The 17759-nt window shown below is 35.3% G+C and overlaps 4 protein-coding genes across 4 annotated transcripts in view; 2 read left to right on the forward strand and 2 right to left on the reverse strand.

Annotated features, from left to right (window-relative positions):
* Positions 1 to 74: 74 nt before the first annotated feature.
* Positions 75 to 5447, reverse strand: HELRODRAFT_188706 (hypothetical protein; the record flags this gene model as incomplete). Its single annotated transcript, XM_009021591.1, has 14 exons — positions 75 to 541; positions 684 to 849; positions 930 to 1785; positions 1841 to 2053; positions 2124 to 2491; positions 2680 to 2880; positions 2966 to 3396; positions 3505 to 3780; positions 3985 to 4333; positions 4396 to 4540; positions 4744 to 4807; positions 4877 to 4993; positions 5124 to 5314; positions 5368 to 5447. The coding sequence occupies 14 exons, from the start codon at positions 5445 to 5447 to the stop codon at positions 252 to 254; spliced, it is 3747 nt and encodes a 1248-aa protein (XP_009019839.1). The 3' UTR covers positions 75 to 251.
* Positions 5448 to 5968: 521 nt separating this feature from the next.
* HELRODRAFT_161703 (hypothetical protein) lies at positions 5969 to 7717 on the forward strand (the record flags this gene model as incomplete). The annotated part of the gene is made up of 1 exon (XM_009021592.1): positions 5969 to 7717. One exon carries the CDS (start codon positions 5969 to 5971, stop codon positions 7715 to 7717), a length of 1749 nt encoding a protein of 582 aa, XP_009019840.1.
* Positions 7718 to 10697: 2980 nt separating this feature from the next.
* On the forward strand, positions 10698 to 12173 carry HELRODRAFT_161704 (hypothetical protein; the record flags this gene model as incomplete). The annotated part of the gene is made up of 1 exon (XM_009021593.1): positions 10698 to 12173. The coding sequence occupies one exon, from the start codon at positions 10698 to 10700 to the stop codon at positions 12171 to 12173; it is 1476 nt and encodes a 491-aa protein (XP_009019841.1).
* A 3511-nt stretch (positions 12174 to 15684) lies between these two features.
* HELRODRAFT_161705 (hypothetical protein) overlaps positions 15685 to 17759 on the reverse strand; it is a gene marked incomplete at both ends in the record, with an annotated part of 4896 nt that continues 2821 nt past the window's right edge. The window contains 2 exons of the mRNA XM_009021594.1: positions 15685 to 15720; positions 16900 to 16988. Coding sequence (XP_009019842.1) covers positions 15685 to 15720; positions 16900 to 16988 — 125 coding nt within the window. The remainder of the gene's footprint in view (positions 15721 to 16899; positions 16989 to 17759) is intronic.

Below are 17759 nucleotides of genomic sequence, written 5' to 3' on the forward strand. Positions count from 1 at the left end.
GAGACAAATTTTATATTATTAGGTAAAGTCTGCGAATGATATTGGGTATTGAGGTTTGAACGTTCTAATCACCCTTAATAAAATGAATTTTTATTTTGTAATACAAAAAATATATTCAAGTCATGTGAAATCGAAACTGTGTGTGATCATTTTTCAAGTGCAATTCAGTTGAGTCATGTTAAGTTTGTTATCAATTAACGCGTGAAACATCCGCGTGTAGGATGACGTATAAGATGAAATGAATCTTTTCCTTAAAACATTGCGTTAAACTTCTGCCTCTGCATCACCATCTTATCCTCTCGGTCCTTTTTAGGGACTCCGACGCCATCAACTCCCTGATTGAAAGCTGCCGTCTTCGCGGTTTTGTTGGCGGCCGCACCTCTGCCAACGTTGGACCTGGCCATGTACATGCAAATGGGTAGGATGCTGAGTGGCACCGAAGGAGTCATCATAAAAATGTGGGCTGCCTTGTCTGCCTCACTCTTACCCGACAGTGCTTCTTCTTTGGCGATTTTTGGCAGGAACGGTAGAGGTTCGACGCCTGGGATGTTGTTAAAAGATTTTTAATAAATAAAGTAATTTTATTACCAATTTATGTCGATGGGTTACAATAGTTTTAGTTTTAATATTAAGCAGTTCATGGGCGTATGGTTTTTTATCGACTGAACAGAGGTTCGACTCACTGTTTGGTATCCAGGTAGGAGAGAGATTTTCGTACATGATGCCCGTTGTTTTATTACGCTGTTCTATTCTTTTCGTCAGTCGCTTCAAGTCGTTTTGGAAAGTTTCTGTTACTTGTTTGGCTTCTGTTTCTACGAAATATGTTTCAGAACTATCTCCGAATGAGTTCTGATAAATTCAACATTTCAAGTTGTTTCAGCGTGCAGTTTAATCGTGAAACATGTAAGTTGAATGAAAAAATTGTTAACCTCGTCTGGTTTGTGAACTTGTAGTAACGTGACCAAAGATCCATAATACGCATCTGGAAATTGGTCCGGAAGTGTTTTATGAATGAAATCCTTGGTGGTCATCTTCCTGCGTGACATGGGAGGCTGTCTCATCATGGCGGGCACTGTGGGAATGAATCCGTATAGATCCATGGCTTCCGTGTGTGTGGCCGAGTGCTGACACGTCGACACGAAAATTAATTTTGTGATCAAGTCCGAGAGCTCTTCTACTGTGTTGATATCTGTCGGTAGACGGAGCATTTCTCGCTGTCTTGGTTGTTTTCTTTTAATCATGGTGTTGGGTATGACAGTTGTTACGGACGATGTGTTGGAAGAGGAGGAAGTTTTTGAGTGGGCAGGCGAGTTTGAAAAATATTTATCTGATAGGAAGTTATTACACTTTTCATAACTGGGCATTTCCTTATTGGATTTCGAAAACTTTTTCAACTGGCTTTCCAAGAGATATGGCTTAGAAGGTCTTCCATTTGAATCGTTCAAATGACTGATGGTTTCATTAGTTTCTTTCAAGTCGTTTTTAAAACTAATCTTATCACCATTTTGTTCGTTTGGAGTGTTAGCCAAATCACTGCTCACTGATTGTGTGGCGTCGTTCAAATCTTGTCTCGTAACGGAACTTTGCATTATAGAGCTCTCTCGCTTGCTTGACCTGCTTGCATCGATGTCGACATCCAGACCAGGGAAGCCATACTCCGAAACATCAGCGACCCAACTTTTCAGTTCCGTGTCTTCCATGACATCGTCGTTAGATTTGTAGAAGAGTAGCAACATGTTGTTGACGTATTTGTAAATTAAGTTCCACATCGTCGTCGCGTCATCTCTGTTGTTTAATGTTGTTTTTTTAACTGACTAAAAATATTTCAAGTTATAAAAACCTGTAATAGTAATAAGGCAGATGATTTTTGTCGTTAGTTCCTCTATTTTCCAAATCACATCTGGGATCCAACTCGTCCCAAGTGAACTCTCCCTGGAGATACTTCAACATGAGATGCTTCACCCCCTCCGAGCCGATTGACGTGTACTTATCGACTGCACAGTTTCTTCTTAAAATATGTCTTCTCAAAAGTGTATTTGTTACCAGGGAATACCTGAATATTTCATGTCGTTCAAATGTACTTAAATTAATTTGTTATTCCAAAATCTATATAAATTTCGAACCTGAAATGAGGTCTGAGCAGTTTATAAACCGGATGCGAGGATGAAAGTTGTCGCATCATGGCCACAGCGAATGGTTCAGCAACAAAATGGCACTTGAGAAGATGAGAAATGACAAAATGGTAGTGGAAATCAGCGCATTTAACCCACAGTTTTGCCATGATCCAATCTTCAGGCGTGTCCCGGGGTGTCCAAATGGGATTATCAACATCCGGAGTTTGGTTTAATTGAATGGCTAGCGGTATTATGTCGCCGAATTCCCTTTCGTAAAACAAAACGATGGGAGCCGCTAAATATCTGTTGTCGGAATCTCGCCTAATTACTGGAATGTCTGAGAGGATGGCGTAGTCAATTATGTACAACAATCCCTTCTGGAAAAATTATTAATTAAATTTTAGACAAAATTTTTTCTAATATACTACATGACTCAATGATTGATATTATTTTGAGATAATAAATTAAAATTTTTATTTTTTAGTTTGTCGTAAAAATTTCAAACTAAATGACATTTTTGTTAAAAAATTTCGGGCTATAGCGACATTTAAAAATTGCTTCGTACCTCAAGTGCTGATTGTAGAGTGAGATCCAGGCTCATGTATCCAGCGCACATACTGTCGGCAATGGGAAAGTTGGAAGGAAGAGAATTTCTCAACCTTCGCAGCATCACAGGGTTGGGCCCCATGAGGAAGTATCGACCGAAGTCAACATCATCCTGTACCGATCTGCACATGTCACCCTTCGGACCATCGGGAATTCTCACCTTAAAAATTTTGATTTAATAAAAGTTGTGTTTAAATGAGTTAACAGTTTCAAGAGATGTTTAAAATATAAATTTATTATCGCACTTTTGTAATGAATGCGATGGCGAATCTTATTTTCCTCCACCTACGTCGTGCAGCTTGTGAACTGGGCTTCAGTTTGTTTGAAGGCATCCTCGACTGCCGGAGCAGGGGTCCAATTGAAGGTAAGTTGTCACCGGTAGCGGATGTTTGTCGATAAAATAAAGGTATATTTGGAAGAAGACCCCTAGAAGCAGCTGTTGCCAAGAACGGGAGCAACGTTTCCATGGCGGTTGGATCAACATCCCACGGCATTCCAGCAAACTTTTCTGCTTGTAGTCGATCACTCAGTGGCAGATCTCTGACGGTTTCAGCACCTATCCAACCGAACGGTTGTTCGGAACTGGCATACCATTGGTAGTCTGATTTTCGATCGCGCAGCTCCAACAACCTTTCTTGACGAATGAGTTCGTGACAGTCCTTTTGGGGCAAGCTGACTGGTCAAAATACATGTTTTTATAATCTAAATTTTAAACTAAAATGAAATTAATATTTGTAGTTTTGTGATTGCCCGATTTATTTTTTCAACACAAATATGAACCCACCTTCGCCAGGCCTGAGTGTGACTTTCGACAGCACTACATTGTAACAGGGGAAGTGCTTAACATTTGTCTTATTTGGATCTGATAGGATGACATATCTGAGGAACCATTCATCTGTAAGATGTCGGTGACGCACTGTCAAACTGATGGCCAATATTTCACCAACTGATTCCGTGTTGATGATGAAGTTTTCACATCCTTCAGCTGACGATACATCATCTTCTTCCTCCTCGTCCAGGTGGTAATCCAATTTCTGCGGGGCCGTTCTGCCTCGAGTGCCTACAATATTAATATTATAATCAATGTTAAAATGAATTGTTGAAAACATTTTCAACAGTTGTTTTACGGAAAGATATTAAAATTTTAACTATTTAACTGTTGTTTGATTTTCACATCTTGAAAAATATTTAAAGGCAACATACCTATCCATTTATTATGAAAAATGATTTAAATTTAGTAAAACAACGTAACGACAAACGGCACCAATTAAAGTTAAGAAAACGTCCACACGAGATTTGGTATCCTTAACGGGAGCTGTACAGAGAGTAACAAAGTACTGAACTCTCCCTCTCTTTGAACATTCCTTCTGCAGACAGCTGTCATTCTTCCAGACGACAATCTGAAGATGGTCCAACTCAAGTCTGGTGTACATATTTGACAGGCAGTACTGGAAACTGTGGAAGTCGTAGGCTGATTTGGGATGTCGGAATTGCAAACATGAAGGTTTATCGACGATGTTGAAGTAAGTTCGGCAGAGAGCCATAAACGGAATGGTTGTAGTCAATTGTATTCGCATTAAATCAAGCCAGGGACTTTCTTTTTCATCCCAAATCTGTTTTTGAAGTTTTTTTTTGATAAATTGAATAAATTTTACTACAAATAAAAAAATTCTACCATTTGAGGATTCCAGAATAATTCTTCGAGTCGTGCACTTAGTTGAATTTGTAGTGTGTACTTGACTGCTTCGTTGTTCTCCATTCTTCTTTGAAATTCTTCTCTCAAGTAACATGTTGATCTCAAATCCTCCTCTTTCCTGTGCCTTTCAAAAATTTTTAAAACTTTTTTTTTATTGAAATTACTCGAAATATTGAGATTATTATTCTATCACCATCAGCTTTCTACAGATTACGGTTTACAACTTCGATAATTGCATTCTTGATTCGAAGTGTTGCTAAAAATCATTCCAACACTATAAAATTATTAATAATAAAAAATTTTACGTTTACTATAATTCAACAACACCTGAACCAGGGAACTCTTTGTTCCTCCCTATCTAGCAAGCCCCCCTCAACGTAGGGGCTGTGGCCTGGGATCAACCGAAATTTTGCCAGCATTTTTCGTTCGTTTTTTGGCACGAAACAATAAACTAGCTGACTGTAGTAGATCAGTTTCGTGTAGGACTCTGGAGCTCTCCGCGTGCCATCCACCAATGCAAAGTGACTTGAGGAAATTTTGTAAGACGATGAGAAGAAGTTTATTGAGTTTGAAAAAACTAAATTTTAAAGATTGTTAATCCAATCTAGTGATTTATTAAAATGCATTTAAAATGATATATTGTTGAAAATTTAAAACGAATCTATTAAACACTCAAATAGAAACCAACAAAAGCGGATTGCGCCGACAAGCAATTTTGAGTTCTTCGGGCCTAGCAAGGGTCATGACATCGGAGAAACTTTTACAGCAGTCTCCCAATGTTATTCTTCCAGTGTGTAGGATGAGGTCGAAAGGGCCGTCCTCGTTTTGGTCGGCAAACTTGATGGCTGTCTCACGTTGGCAAGATGATGCGTCATCGCTGTTTTGAACGCTGCTGTGCCTGGTTCGATAAAATGTATTGTTTGTGCGTTGTTTCGTATTAATTTGTTTTACTTGGCATTGATTTGTATTGCCTTGTATTGTACTGTTCTGTCTGGTATTGAATTGTCCAGTTGTATGGTGTTGAGCTGCATCGTATGTTTGTGTTTGAGAAGTGATAGGAAATATGAGTATAACAGAAAATTAAAAAAAAATTAAAAAGAAATAAAATGAAAAAATACAAGAAAAATAAACATGATAAAGAACAACTAAACAAAATGTGCGCTTTTATTAATTGAAAGCTGCCTACACGAAATGATGAATTGATATTATTTTCTTGAAGCAGCACTGAATTGTATGCAGAATGAACCTGGGTTAGCCTTAACTGGCAGCGATAAAAAAACGCTTCAACAATGAGCACCATAATTTTGAAATCAAATGAAACAAAACAGACATGCCCTGCTCAAGCTGATATTTAGCACATATTTAAGAATTCAAAACCGCTTCTGTTTATAATTTTACAAAGACACAAAGCAATCGACTGAAAATAATTTAGAAAACAAATATTTAAAAATAAAAAAAGAACACAAGACCCATCGTATTTTTTCAATTGATTTAAACATTACATCAGGACGTCATACAATCGAACATGTAAACAGTTGAAACGTATGCAAACATGAAAGCTAATTTTCAATATTTTTTAATGTTAAATATCGTTTGTGCATTTGTAGTTGTCTCCATCAACCTGTCCTCATCAGTAGCCCATGCAGCAATCGACTTGAAGGAATCTTACATAGGATGCTATCGAAACATCAGCTCAACGAAGACAGTTGCATCAGTTGGCTCAGTGAATGAATGTTCACTAGAGTGCAAAGGTGAAAGTAACAATATGATCGCTTTGAAGAGTGGGAAAGAATGCAACTGTATTGGAAGGTTAGATTCGGCAGTGGCTTCATCCCAGTGTGATGTTCCTTGCGCCAATAGAGATGCTTGTGGTGGAAGGGACTCATATTCCGTTTATAAAAGCAAGCCACGAAAGACGCACGATGACTATGCCAGTTTTGAATCACGTCAGAGAGATGTCATTTTGAAGACATTACCAAACACTTACACATTTGAAATGTGCGCACATTTCTGTTTTGAGACAAATTATACGTTTTTCCAGAAGATCGACACGTCGAACAGATGTGGTTGCTTTCAAGAACATGGTACAGGAAATAGCTACTTCACAAAATTAATTTGTAATACCTGCTCAAGTGACAGATCTGAAGTTTGCAGATGTTATCATCAGGGTCATGAGGAAAAAATAGCGATATTCGCAACACGCTTCCAATACGACTTCCAGCGAGGAGTATCGACTTATTCTCACTGCAGAAACAGAAACAACGGAAGTTACGAAATTACTGCAAACTGTCCCGATGGATGCGATCCGGGATGGAGAGGTGATTCATGCAGAGAAAGAGATTGCTCATCAGGTAGAGGAGATTGTCCCGTTGGAATGGAATGTATTGAGTCCACGGTGAATGGTAATAAGTACGTTGAATGTGTCTGTCCCCCTGGTAAGGTCAGAAACAAATGGTACCAATGTGAGGTTTTCAGGAAAAATTTAGCTTTACATAAACCTCCTTATTACAGTTCAACCTATGATGAACATGACAACCCCACAATGGGTGCTCATTACAAAATACATTTAACAGACGGCAACTATGACGGCTACCACATATCTCACATACTTGATGCCATGCCAGCCTGGATGGCGGTCGACCTGCTTAGTTTATATTGCGTAGGATTCATCAGAGCATACAACAGAATAAATCAATGGACTGACTTCCTGAAAAGAATGGACAAGTTTGTTGTAAGGTTGAACGAAACGTTCGACGTGAGCAATAGAGAAGACATCAGAGACAAAGTCAACTTGTGCGGGTTCGGACCAGAAGAAGCGATACAGGGCGGAAACCCCATGATTGTTGTTTGTGAGAACTTCACTATCCTCACAAGATTTGTTTTCATTCAACCATCTGATGAGAGAATGAAAGATCATCATACAGCACTCGCAGAGTTGGAAGTATTCGAGGCTGGATGCGATCTTTTCAACGGGAGGTGCGGAGAGGTGGAGCCGTGCAGAGAGGAGAAGAAAGAAGGGACAGTCACCATCAGTTGTTCATACAAAACAACTACTGCATCAAACGCCAATGAAGAAAGCAACGCAACAACTGAAGAAAGCAAATCAACAACTGAGAGAGTATATGCAAGACTTCCGTCAAGTCATGTATCTGCAATTGTCGGAACCATAGGTGCCCTGTTTGCTGTTTCAGCTACGTCTGTTTTGTTGGCTTTGATTTTGAAAAAAAGAAAAAAGAAAGAGGAAGAGAAAGAAAGTAAAAACGCGCAGTCGGAAGCTTCGCCTGAAGAAGATGAATTGTAGATGGATAAAATGTTTTGTAATCAACTTCATCCACAATAAAATGATGATATGGTTAAAAATTGAAACGATGAAAAAAAATTTCTTTAAAGACAACATCGTTTTAGTGTATTATTATTTTTCTATTGGTGCAAAATTTCTTTCTTACGAATAATGCTTTACATTGCATAAAAATTGTTTAAAATCCACAATATAAAAGAGTAATGGTACAAAACTGTTTGCTATTCTTAATAATGATGGTCATAATGATTGTGACGATTATATTGTTGACGTTGCTGCTACTGATGATCATCATCATAAGGATGATGATGATGATGGTGGTGATGACGACGATAACATAGATAATTAAGTGATAATTTGTTTCACATGGTCTTTGTAGCACCCCCACTTGCAATTTCATAGCTATTTTTATATTATCGTCTATCTGTTGATGCTATTATTATTATTATTCTTATTATTGTTCTTATTATTATTATTGTTATTATTCAAGAAACTACAAAGTGGATGAGTACAAGTAAAACCTCAAGAATAACCTATCGAATGATTTAAAACATTGCAATATTTTAATCAACACTTGAAATTTCGCCAATAGGACTTTATAATTCTTTCAATTTAGCTCAAACTAAAATAAACTGGCGTGACGATTTTAGATCTAGCTTAATCAATTCTGCGATAGCATCTACTTACGCAATATATTGTGACAGAAATAAAGCTTGACTCTAGTTTTTATATTATTTTACCATGTTTGTACACATTCATACTGACTAGCATTGATGTTAAATTATCCATTATTTCAATCTTTTAACTTATAATAATTGATCATTTTATATTTAATTGTAATTTTCATTCATATTTTGGCTTTTGTGGAAATAAAAGAGTTCTCATTATTATTATTATTATTATTATTTTAGTAGTTGTTGCTATTGTAGCAAAAGTTGTAGTAGTCGTAGTTATCTCATTCAAACATTCAATTTTGTTATAGTACAAATTGCTTGTTGATATTTTTAATAGTCTGTTTTTGTGGATCAATTACACAAGTGCCTATGTTTGTTTTTGTATATTTTTGTATGTACGCAATTGTGTATGTTTTTGTATGTATATGTGTGTGTATGTATGTATGTTTGTATGTATGTATGTATGTATGTTAAAACCAAAACATGATGAGTGACACTGAACCGTCAAACATCAAGTAACAAATGGATTAACACTTTGATTTGTCGTTAATTGCACATGTCGGCATTCAGTTGGATATACGTATGTATGTATGTTGTATGTATGTATGTATGTAGGTATGTGTGTATTTATGTATGCGTGTATATATTTTCGTGCGTGTGTGTATCTATGATTTCCACATATAAACAAAAAAACTTCCACATGCAATAAATTATTTATGTTACACCTAAATTGAAACCAACCGGTCAATTGATCAACTATCTGACCAATCAACTAACCAACCAATCAACTAACCAACCAACCAACCAACCAACCAACCAACCAACCAACCAACCAACCAACCAACCAACCAACCAGCCAGCCAGCCAGCCAGCCAGCTAGCCAGCCAGCCAGCCAGCCATCCAGCTTACATTAATAATCATTATCACTTAATTATGCTATTAATCAAATGAAACAGACATGCCCCGCTCAAGCTGATATTTAGCACATATTTATATTTAGCACATATTTAAAAATTTGAAAACGTTTCTGTTTATAATTTTACGCAGACACAAAACAATTGAATAGAAATACTTTAGAAAACAAATAGTTAAAAAAAAATAGAACACAAGACCCATCGTATTTTTGTAATCAAAACCAGGACATCGAAACGGAACTATCGTAACCGAAAACCGTTAAAAACCGAGATTTTGCTTGCTCGGAACAAAAACCGTAACCGAACCGAAACATTGTTTGCTAGTTTAACCGAAAACCGTAACGAAATAAATAACGGTTCGATGCTAAAAATGTGAAAAAAAATATTTTTGTCAAATTCTGAAAAAAAATATTTTGATAGTATTTCATCTTTTGAAATTCTATATTAATTTTTATTATCTTTGAAAATTTGTTATCTCTCTTTTCGCTCGTTTTCCGACTGAGTTTGCCGATAATTTGAGTAAGTTGCCGCGTGAAGAGAAATCCAGTAATAATCAGAGAAATTAGAGATCAAGTGCGATCATCTTCAAAATTTTGAAGTACCAGCTACACAAGTGAGCCTGAAAAATCTGTTTTTAGGTTAAAATTTATCTTCAGAGACTGCAGAAGTGTTTTCAATAAAAACATTATAAAAGATATATTAATAATCAGAAAAAATTTCATGTTATTTGAAACAATCTTATATTTATATGAGGGATTTCAAAATATCTTTGTAATGATTGTTTTATTTTTTAGAAAAAAAATATTAAAAACGATTCCTTTTATACTGACAACGTTTAAACATTATTTTTGATATTGATTTCTTATTATTCACAATCTAAAATTTAATTCAAATTGACATTGTGGTTGTAGTTGGATGTCTGTATGTCCGTTACATGCGTTTAAAGAAATATGCTAGTAAAAATTAAGTTTGGAACGAGAGCGAAACCGAAAACTAAAAAAAACCGATATTATTCCAGGAACGAAAACCGGGACCGAACCGAAATTCGTTTGGCTGATTAAACCGAAACCGTAAACTGAAACGAAAAAAATTACGGTTCGATGCCCTGATTCAAACATTAGAAAACCTGAGTACGTCATACAATCGAACACGTAAACAGTTGTAACGTAAGCAAATTTCATTTTCAAAGCTCATTTTCAATATTTTTTAATGTTATATATTGTTTGTGCATTTGTAATTGTCTCCACCAACCTGTCCTCATCAGTAGCCCATGCAGCAATCGACTTGAAGGAATCTTACATAGGATGCTATCAAAACATCAGCTCAACGAAGACAGTTGCATCAGTTGGCTCAGTGAATGAATGTTCACAGGAGTGCACAAATGAAAGTAACAACATGATCGCTTTGAAGAGTGGGAAAGAATGCAACTGTATTGGAAGGTTAGATTCGGCAGTGGCTTCATCCCAGTGTGATGTTCCTTGCGCCAATAGAGATGCTTGTGGTGGAAGGGACTCATATTCCGTTTATAAAAGCAAGCCACGAAAGACGCACGATGACTATGCCAGTTTTGAATCACGTCAGAGAGATGTCATTTTGAAGACATTACCAAACACTTACACATTTGAAATGTGCGCACATTTCTGTTTTGAGACAAATTATACGTTTTTCCAGAAGATCGACCCGTCGAACAGATGCGGTTGCTTTCAAGAACATGGTACAGGAAATAGCTACTTCACAAAATTAATTTGTGATACCTGCTCAAGTGACAGATCTGAAGTTTGCAGATGTTATCATCAGGGTCATGAGGAAAAAATAGCGATATTCGCAACACGCTTCCAATACGACTTCCAGCGAGGAGTATCGACTTATTCTCACTGCAGAAACAGAAACAACGGAAGTTACGAAATTACTGCAAACTGTCCCGATGGATGCGATCCGGGATGGAGAGGTGATTCATGCAGAGAAAGAGATTGCTCATCAGGTAGAGGAGATTGTCCCGTTGGAATGGAATGTATTGAGTCCACGGTGAATGGTAATAAGTACGTTGAATGTGTCTGTCCCCCTGGTAAGGTCAGAAACAAATGGTACCAATGTGAGGTTTTCAGGAAAAATTTAGCTTTACATAAACCTCCTTATTACAGTTCAACCTATGATGAACATGACAACCCCACAATGGGTGCTCATTACAAAATACATTTAACAGACGGCAACTATGACGGCTACCACATATCTCACATACTTGATGCCATGCCAGCCTGGATGGCGGTCGACCTGCTTAGTTTATATTGCGTAGGATTCATCAGAGCATACAACAGAATAAATCAATGGACTGACTTCCTGAAAAGAATGGACAAGTTTGTTGTAAGGTTGAACGAAACGTTCGACGTGAGCAATAGAGAAGACATCAGAGACAAAGTCAACTTGTGCGGGTTCGGACCAGAAGAAGCGATACAGGGCGGAAACCCCATGATTGTTGTTTGTGAGAACTTCACTATCCTCACAAGATTTGTTTTCATTCAACCATCTGATGAGAGAATGAAAGATCATCATACAGCACTCGCAGAGTTGGAAGTATTCGAGGCTGGATGCGATCTTTTCAACGGGAGGTGCGGAGAGGTGGAGCCGTGCAGAGAGGAGAAGAAAGAAGGGACAGTCACCATCAGTTGTTCATACGAAACAACTGAGAAAGTATTTGCAAAACTTCCGTCAAGTAATGTAATTTTAATTGTAGGAATCATAGGCGCCATGTTAGCTGCTTTAACTACGTCTGTTTTGGCGGCTTGGTTTTTTAAAAAAAGAAAAATGAAAGAAGAAGAGGAAGAAGGTGAAGACAAGCAGTCGGTAGCTTCGTCTGAAGAAGATGAATTATAGATGGATAAAATGTTAATAAAATAAATAAAATAAAATGATAAAATAAAATTTTTCGTAATCAACTTCATTCACAATAAAACTCTGATCAAAAAACTTGGATTCAATTCCAGACACCCTGTAAAAATTCGCGAAAAAATATTTGATTCAGCAATTGCCGACCAACACAAATCTGTTTAGATAGGGGAAAACCGTTGACCTGCTGTGTCCTCTCTGCGGCGCTAAACAGACGAACTAGCATGTGGTGTCCAACTGTGGATCCACAGTTGCTTTGAAACGTTATATTGAACGGCATGAACGTTTGAAATTACTCCGATTGGCTTCTTTAATACTTTCAATTTACAATTAATAAGTAATTTATGGCCTGCTGGTTTTATTGACAAATTAATTGATTCTGCAATTAAATCGATATACGCCATCTATCGCGACAGAAACATTGTATAACCGTTTAAATATGTCACCTAACAACACTTTTCATTGATAATGGGTAATAGGGTTTTAGTGTGCATTTAATTATTTGACAATGACCATATTTCATACTATTTTATATTTTAAGTCACTGATTTTCTCTAAAAATGGAGTTTTAATTATTGTAATAGTAGTAGTAGTTGTTGTAATAGCTGTAGTAGTTGTTGTTATCTCATTCGAACTTTCAATTTAGTTATACAAATTGTTTGTTGATGTTTTTATTAGCCTGTTTTGTTGTTCAATTACACAAGTACCTATGATTTTTTTTGTATATTTTTGTATGTATGTTTTTGTATGTATGAATGTATGTGTGTGTATTTAATTTTTTATTTACGTGTATGTATGTATGTATGTATGTATGTATGCACGTATGTATGTATATTATTTATGTGTATGTATGTATGTATGTATGTATGTATGTATGTATGTATGTATGTATGTATGTATGAATTTTTTTAATTTTATGGAGCAAATAAAATATCGTTTCGTTTCGTTTCGTATATATGTATGTATGTATGTATGTATGTATGTATGTATGTATGTATGTATGTATGTATGTATGTATTTATGTATGTATGTATGTATTATTATTATTGAAACATTTATGAAGCGCTAAATAAACGAATCTCAAAAGCGCTATCTAACAAAAACTGAACTTAACAACATAATTGAAATAACAAACGAGAAATCATGATGCATCGCACAGAAATAAGATTAAAATTTAGTCATAAACAGAAAAGTGATCGATTCCATATAACGAAAATACGAATGTATGTATGTATGTATGTATGTATGTATGTATGTATGTATGTATGTATGTATGTATGTATGTATGTATGTATGTATGTATGTATGTATGTATGTATGTATGTATGTATGTATGTATGTATGTATGTATGTATGTATGTATGTATGTATGTATGTATGTATGTATGTATGTATGTATGTATGTATGTATGTATGTATGTATGTATGTATGTATGTATGTATGTATGTATGTACGTCTGTATGTATGTATGTATGTATGTATGTATGTATGTATGTATGTATGTATGTATGTATGTATGTATGTATGTATATATTTTCGTGCATGTGTGTATCTATAATCTTCCCATATAAACAAAAATACTTCCACAAGCAATCAATTATTTATCTTACATCCAAATTGAAACCCACCGGTCAATTGACCAACCAGCTGACCAACCAGCCAACCAACCAACCAACCAACCAACCAACCATCCAACCAACCAATCAGCTAACCGGTCGGTCGGTTAGTCAGCCAGCCAGCCAGCCAGTCAGTCAATTACTCAACCAAAAATTCAAGCAAACAACAAACGAACTAATCAACATAGGACAAAAATTACAACCACTAACCTCAACCTAATCCTGAATCTTAAATCCGGCCTGAAAAAATCATTATCCGGAATGCGGCTGTCACTCAAAACAACGCCGTACCCCACAGCCCCCACGCTGTTGCACTGACGAATAGGAGACGAGATTGAGGTCACGTGCTTTTTCGCGCGTTTTATTTGAAGGTTGAGGTAAGTTCGTTTGGCGAAACTGTGTCTGGTTGCGTGATGCTGTTGTTATGATGATAATGGTGATGGCGGTGATGATGATGATGTTGATGAAGAAGAAGATGATGATGGTGGTGACAATGACAATGAAAATAACGACGGTGGTGATGATGATGGTGTACAAGCAAAGCCACCCAAAAAACAAATTTACAGACAATAAATTAATTATTTTCTTTCCGAATTTTGTCAAAACATCTTAAGAAAAAAAAAGAAAAAAAATTTGCCTTAAAAATTTTTCGTAAGATTAGTAAAAGTTTCAAGAAGAAAAAATTTATGATAATAATTATAGCACTACTTCACTAAAATTACTACACAACAATTACTAATACTGCTGCTGCTACTACTAATACCACAGCTGCTCTTACTAATACTACAGCTGCTACTATCAATCAATCAATCAATCAATCAATCAATCAATCAATCAATCAATCAATCAATCAATCAATCAATCAATCAATCAATCAATCAATCAATCAATCAATCAATCAATCAATCAATCAATCAATCAATCAATCAATCAATCAATCAATCAATCAATCAATCAATCAATCAATCAATCAATCAATCAATCAATCAATCAATCAATCAATCAATCAATCAATCAATCAATCAATCAATCAATCAATCAATCAATCAATCAATCAATCAATCAATCAATCAATTAGCTTATAAAGCGCTATTTCCGCGATGTTCAACAGCGCTCCTCAATGAATTTTGAAAAAAGATGGGTCTTGAGATCCGCTCTGAACTTCGCAAGTGATGGAGAAGTAGTCAAAGAAGTAGAGTTCCAGAAAGAAGGACCAGAAAAAGCAAAAGCCGATTTGGCAAAAGAGTGTTTAACACGAGTTAAGAAAAAGCGAGAAGAAGAAGACGATCGTAAACCGGGGCGTTTAGGTTCAATTAATATATCTGATAAATACTTAGGAGATAATATAGATTGAGACTTATACATGAACGTGCAAATTTTAAAAATTATTCTATATTTCATAGGTAGCCAGTGCAAGAGAACAAGATATGGAGATATATGAGAAAAGAAAGGGACACGAGCAACTAGACGAGCAGCTGAGTTAAAAGCTTTACATAAAGGATAGAGTATAGAGTCAGGAAGACCATAGTAGAGCGAGTTACAATAATACATCTGCTAGTACTAACACTACTACTGCTGCTAGTAATACTAGAGCTGCTGCTACTTAAACTACAGCTACTACTACTCATACTACTGCTGCTGCTGCTACTACTAATAACAATTATAATAACATTTTAAAGCGTACATCTTCTCATATTTTCTTTCGTCCTATAATTTTTTATTCAGCATGCCAGAAAACATGAATAATTGTTTTACAAATGTATGAATAATATTTTTCCAAATGTATTATTATTATTATCGTATTTATTATTATTATTGTCACTGTTATTATTACTATTATTATTGCTTATTATTTTTATTATTTATTAACATGGAAAAAAATTTACTCCAGTCCTTTGATCATTATTGTCAAAATCACCTTTTAAAAGTATTTAAAAAGAAACAGACTATAATTAATAATGACAATAATAATAATAATAATGATAATAATAATAACGAAGAATAAGTTGTGATAAGCCATGCCAGTGAGCTGAATATAAATTTTTTTTTCTTTAAAACCGTAATAACGTTGAAAAATAATTAAAAGCTTATAAAAGTTGTTGTTGTTGTTGTTATCGTTTTGACGTCGTTGTAGTAGTAGTAGTAGTAGCAATAATAAATGCAGTATTAGTCGTCGTAATAGTAGTGGTAATGGTAGTTTAAGTAAAATTGGCAAGCATAGAGTATTTATAAATATTGGCTAGTAATTTTACTTCTTTGTTAGTTATATTAGTTTGCCGTATCTGATTTATAGATGCCAGTATTTTTGGTAAAGAGTTATTTTTTCTCTGTAATAACTAACTCCATATGATATACGCTGTTTAACTAATAAACAAGCTGATAAAGATGCTCACATATTTATGTGAAGAAATGTCTGTATGTGTGTGTATGTGTGTATGTATGCGTGTGCATGCGTGTGTATGTGTGGCGTGTATGTTTCTTTACGTATTTGCAGTAAGTTTGGCTCTAAATATGTTTACATCTGTCTGTGTTTCGGTGAGCTTGTGTGTGTATATGCGTGCGTGTGTGCGCGCGTGTGTAAGTACGTGCGTGTTTGTGTATGTATGTACGCATGTGTATGTGAGTGCGTGCGTGCGTGTGTGCGTGTGTTTGTTACGGGTTAGGCAGACTTATAGATCAAAGTAACGATTGGTTGCGTTATCAGTGTCGATGGATAGGAAACAGGATTCCGTGTTATTATTATTATTATTAATTATTATTCGTTGCTGTTATTATTATTTATTATTATTCTTTGTTGTTGTTGTTATAATTATTATTATTTATTATTATTATTCATTATTATTATTATTTATTATTATTTTTTTATTATTTATAGGAATATTACGCTATAGTTCGTTGACGTGATATGTTATTGATGTCAGCATTATTGCTATTATTATTATTATTATTAAAAATATTATTATTATTATAAATGTTTATAAATTCCTATGTTTATGTCTCTCGCAAATATTCTTGTCGAATGATATTCTCATGTTTATTATGGGGTTTCATTCATTCCATCTCTCCATCGTCGTCACCATCATCAACATCATCTGACCTTTAACCTCTTCTGCAGTTTCCTCGCGAACGTTTCCGGCCCATGCTCTTCCCGCCAAAGTGCGAACACCTCGTTACGCCATTTTGTTTCTTGAGTAATGATAATGATGACAATGATGATGAGTGGATAGTTGGATAAAAGAATGAATGTAGAATGAATATATGAAACACATATAAACAGACGAAAAGTGTAAGGAATTGAAATGAACGAATGAAGGGACAAACTAATAAATGAACGAACGAAGAATGAACGAACGAACGAATGAATGAATGAATGAATGAATGAATGAATGAACGAATGAATGAATGAATGAATGAATGAATGAATGAACGAACGAATGAATGAATGAATGAACGAACGAATGAACGAATGAATGAATGAATGAATGAATGAACGAACGAATGAATGAATGAATGAATGAATGAATGAATGAATGAACGAATGAACGAATGAATGAATGAATGAATGAACGAATGAATGAATGAATGAATGAACGAACGAATGAACGAATGAACGAATGAATGAATGAACGAATGAACGAATGAATGAATGAATGAATGAATGAATGAATGAATGAATGAATGAATGAATGAATGAATAAACGAACGAATGAACGAATGAATGAATGAATGAATGAATGAATGAATGAACGAATGAATGAATGAATGAACGAATGAATGAATGAATGAATGAATGAATGAACGAATGAATGAATGAATGAATGAATGAATGAATGAATGAATGAATGAACGAATGAATGAATGAATGAATGAATGAATGAATGAATGAATGAACGAACGAATGAACGAACGAATGAATGAATGAATGAATGAATGAATGAATGAATGAATGAATGAATG

This window comes from Helobdella robusta (assembly GCF_000326865.2).
Source record: "Helobdella robusta unplaced genomic scaffold HELROscaffold_3, whole genome shotgun sequence".
Lineage (NCBI taxonomy): Eukaryota > Metazoa > Annelida > Clitellata > Rhynchobdellida > Glossiphoniidae > Helobdella > Helobdella robusta.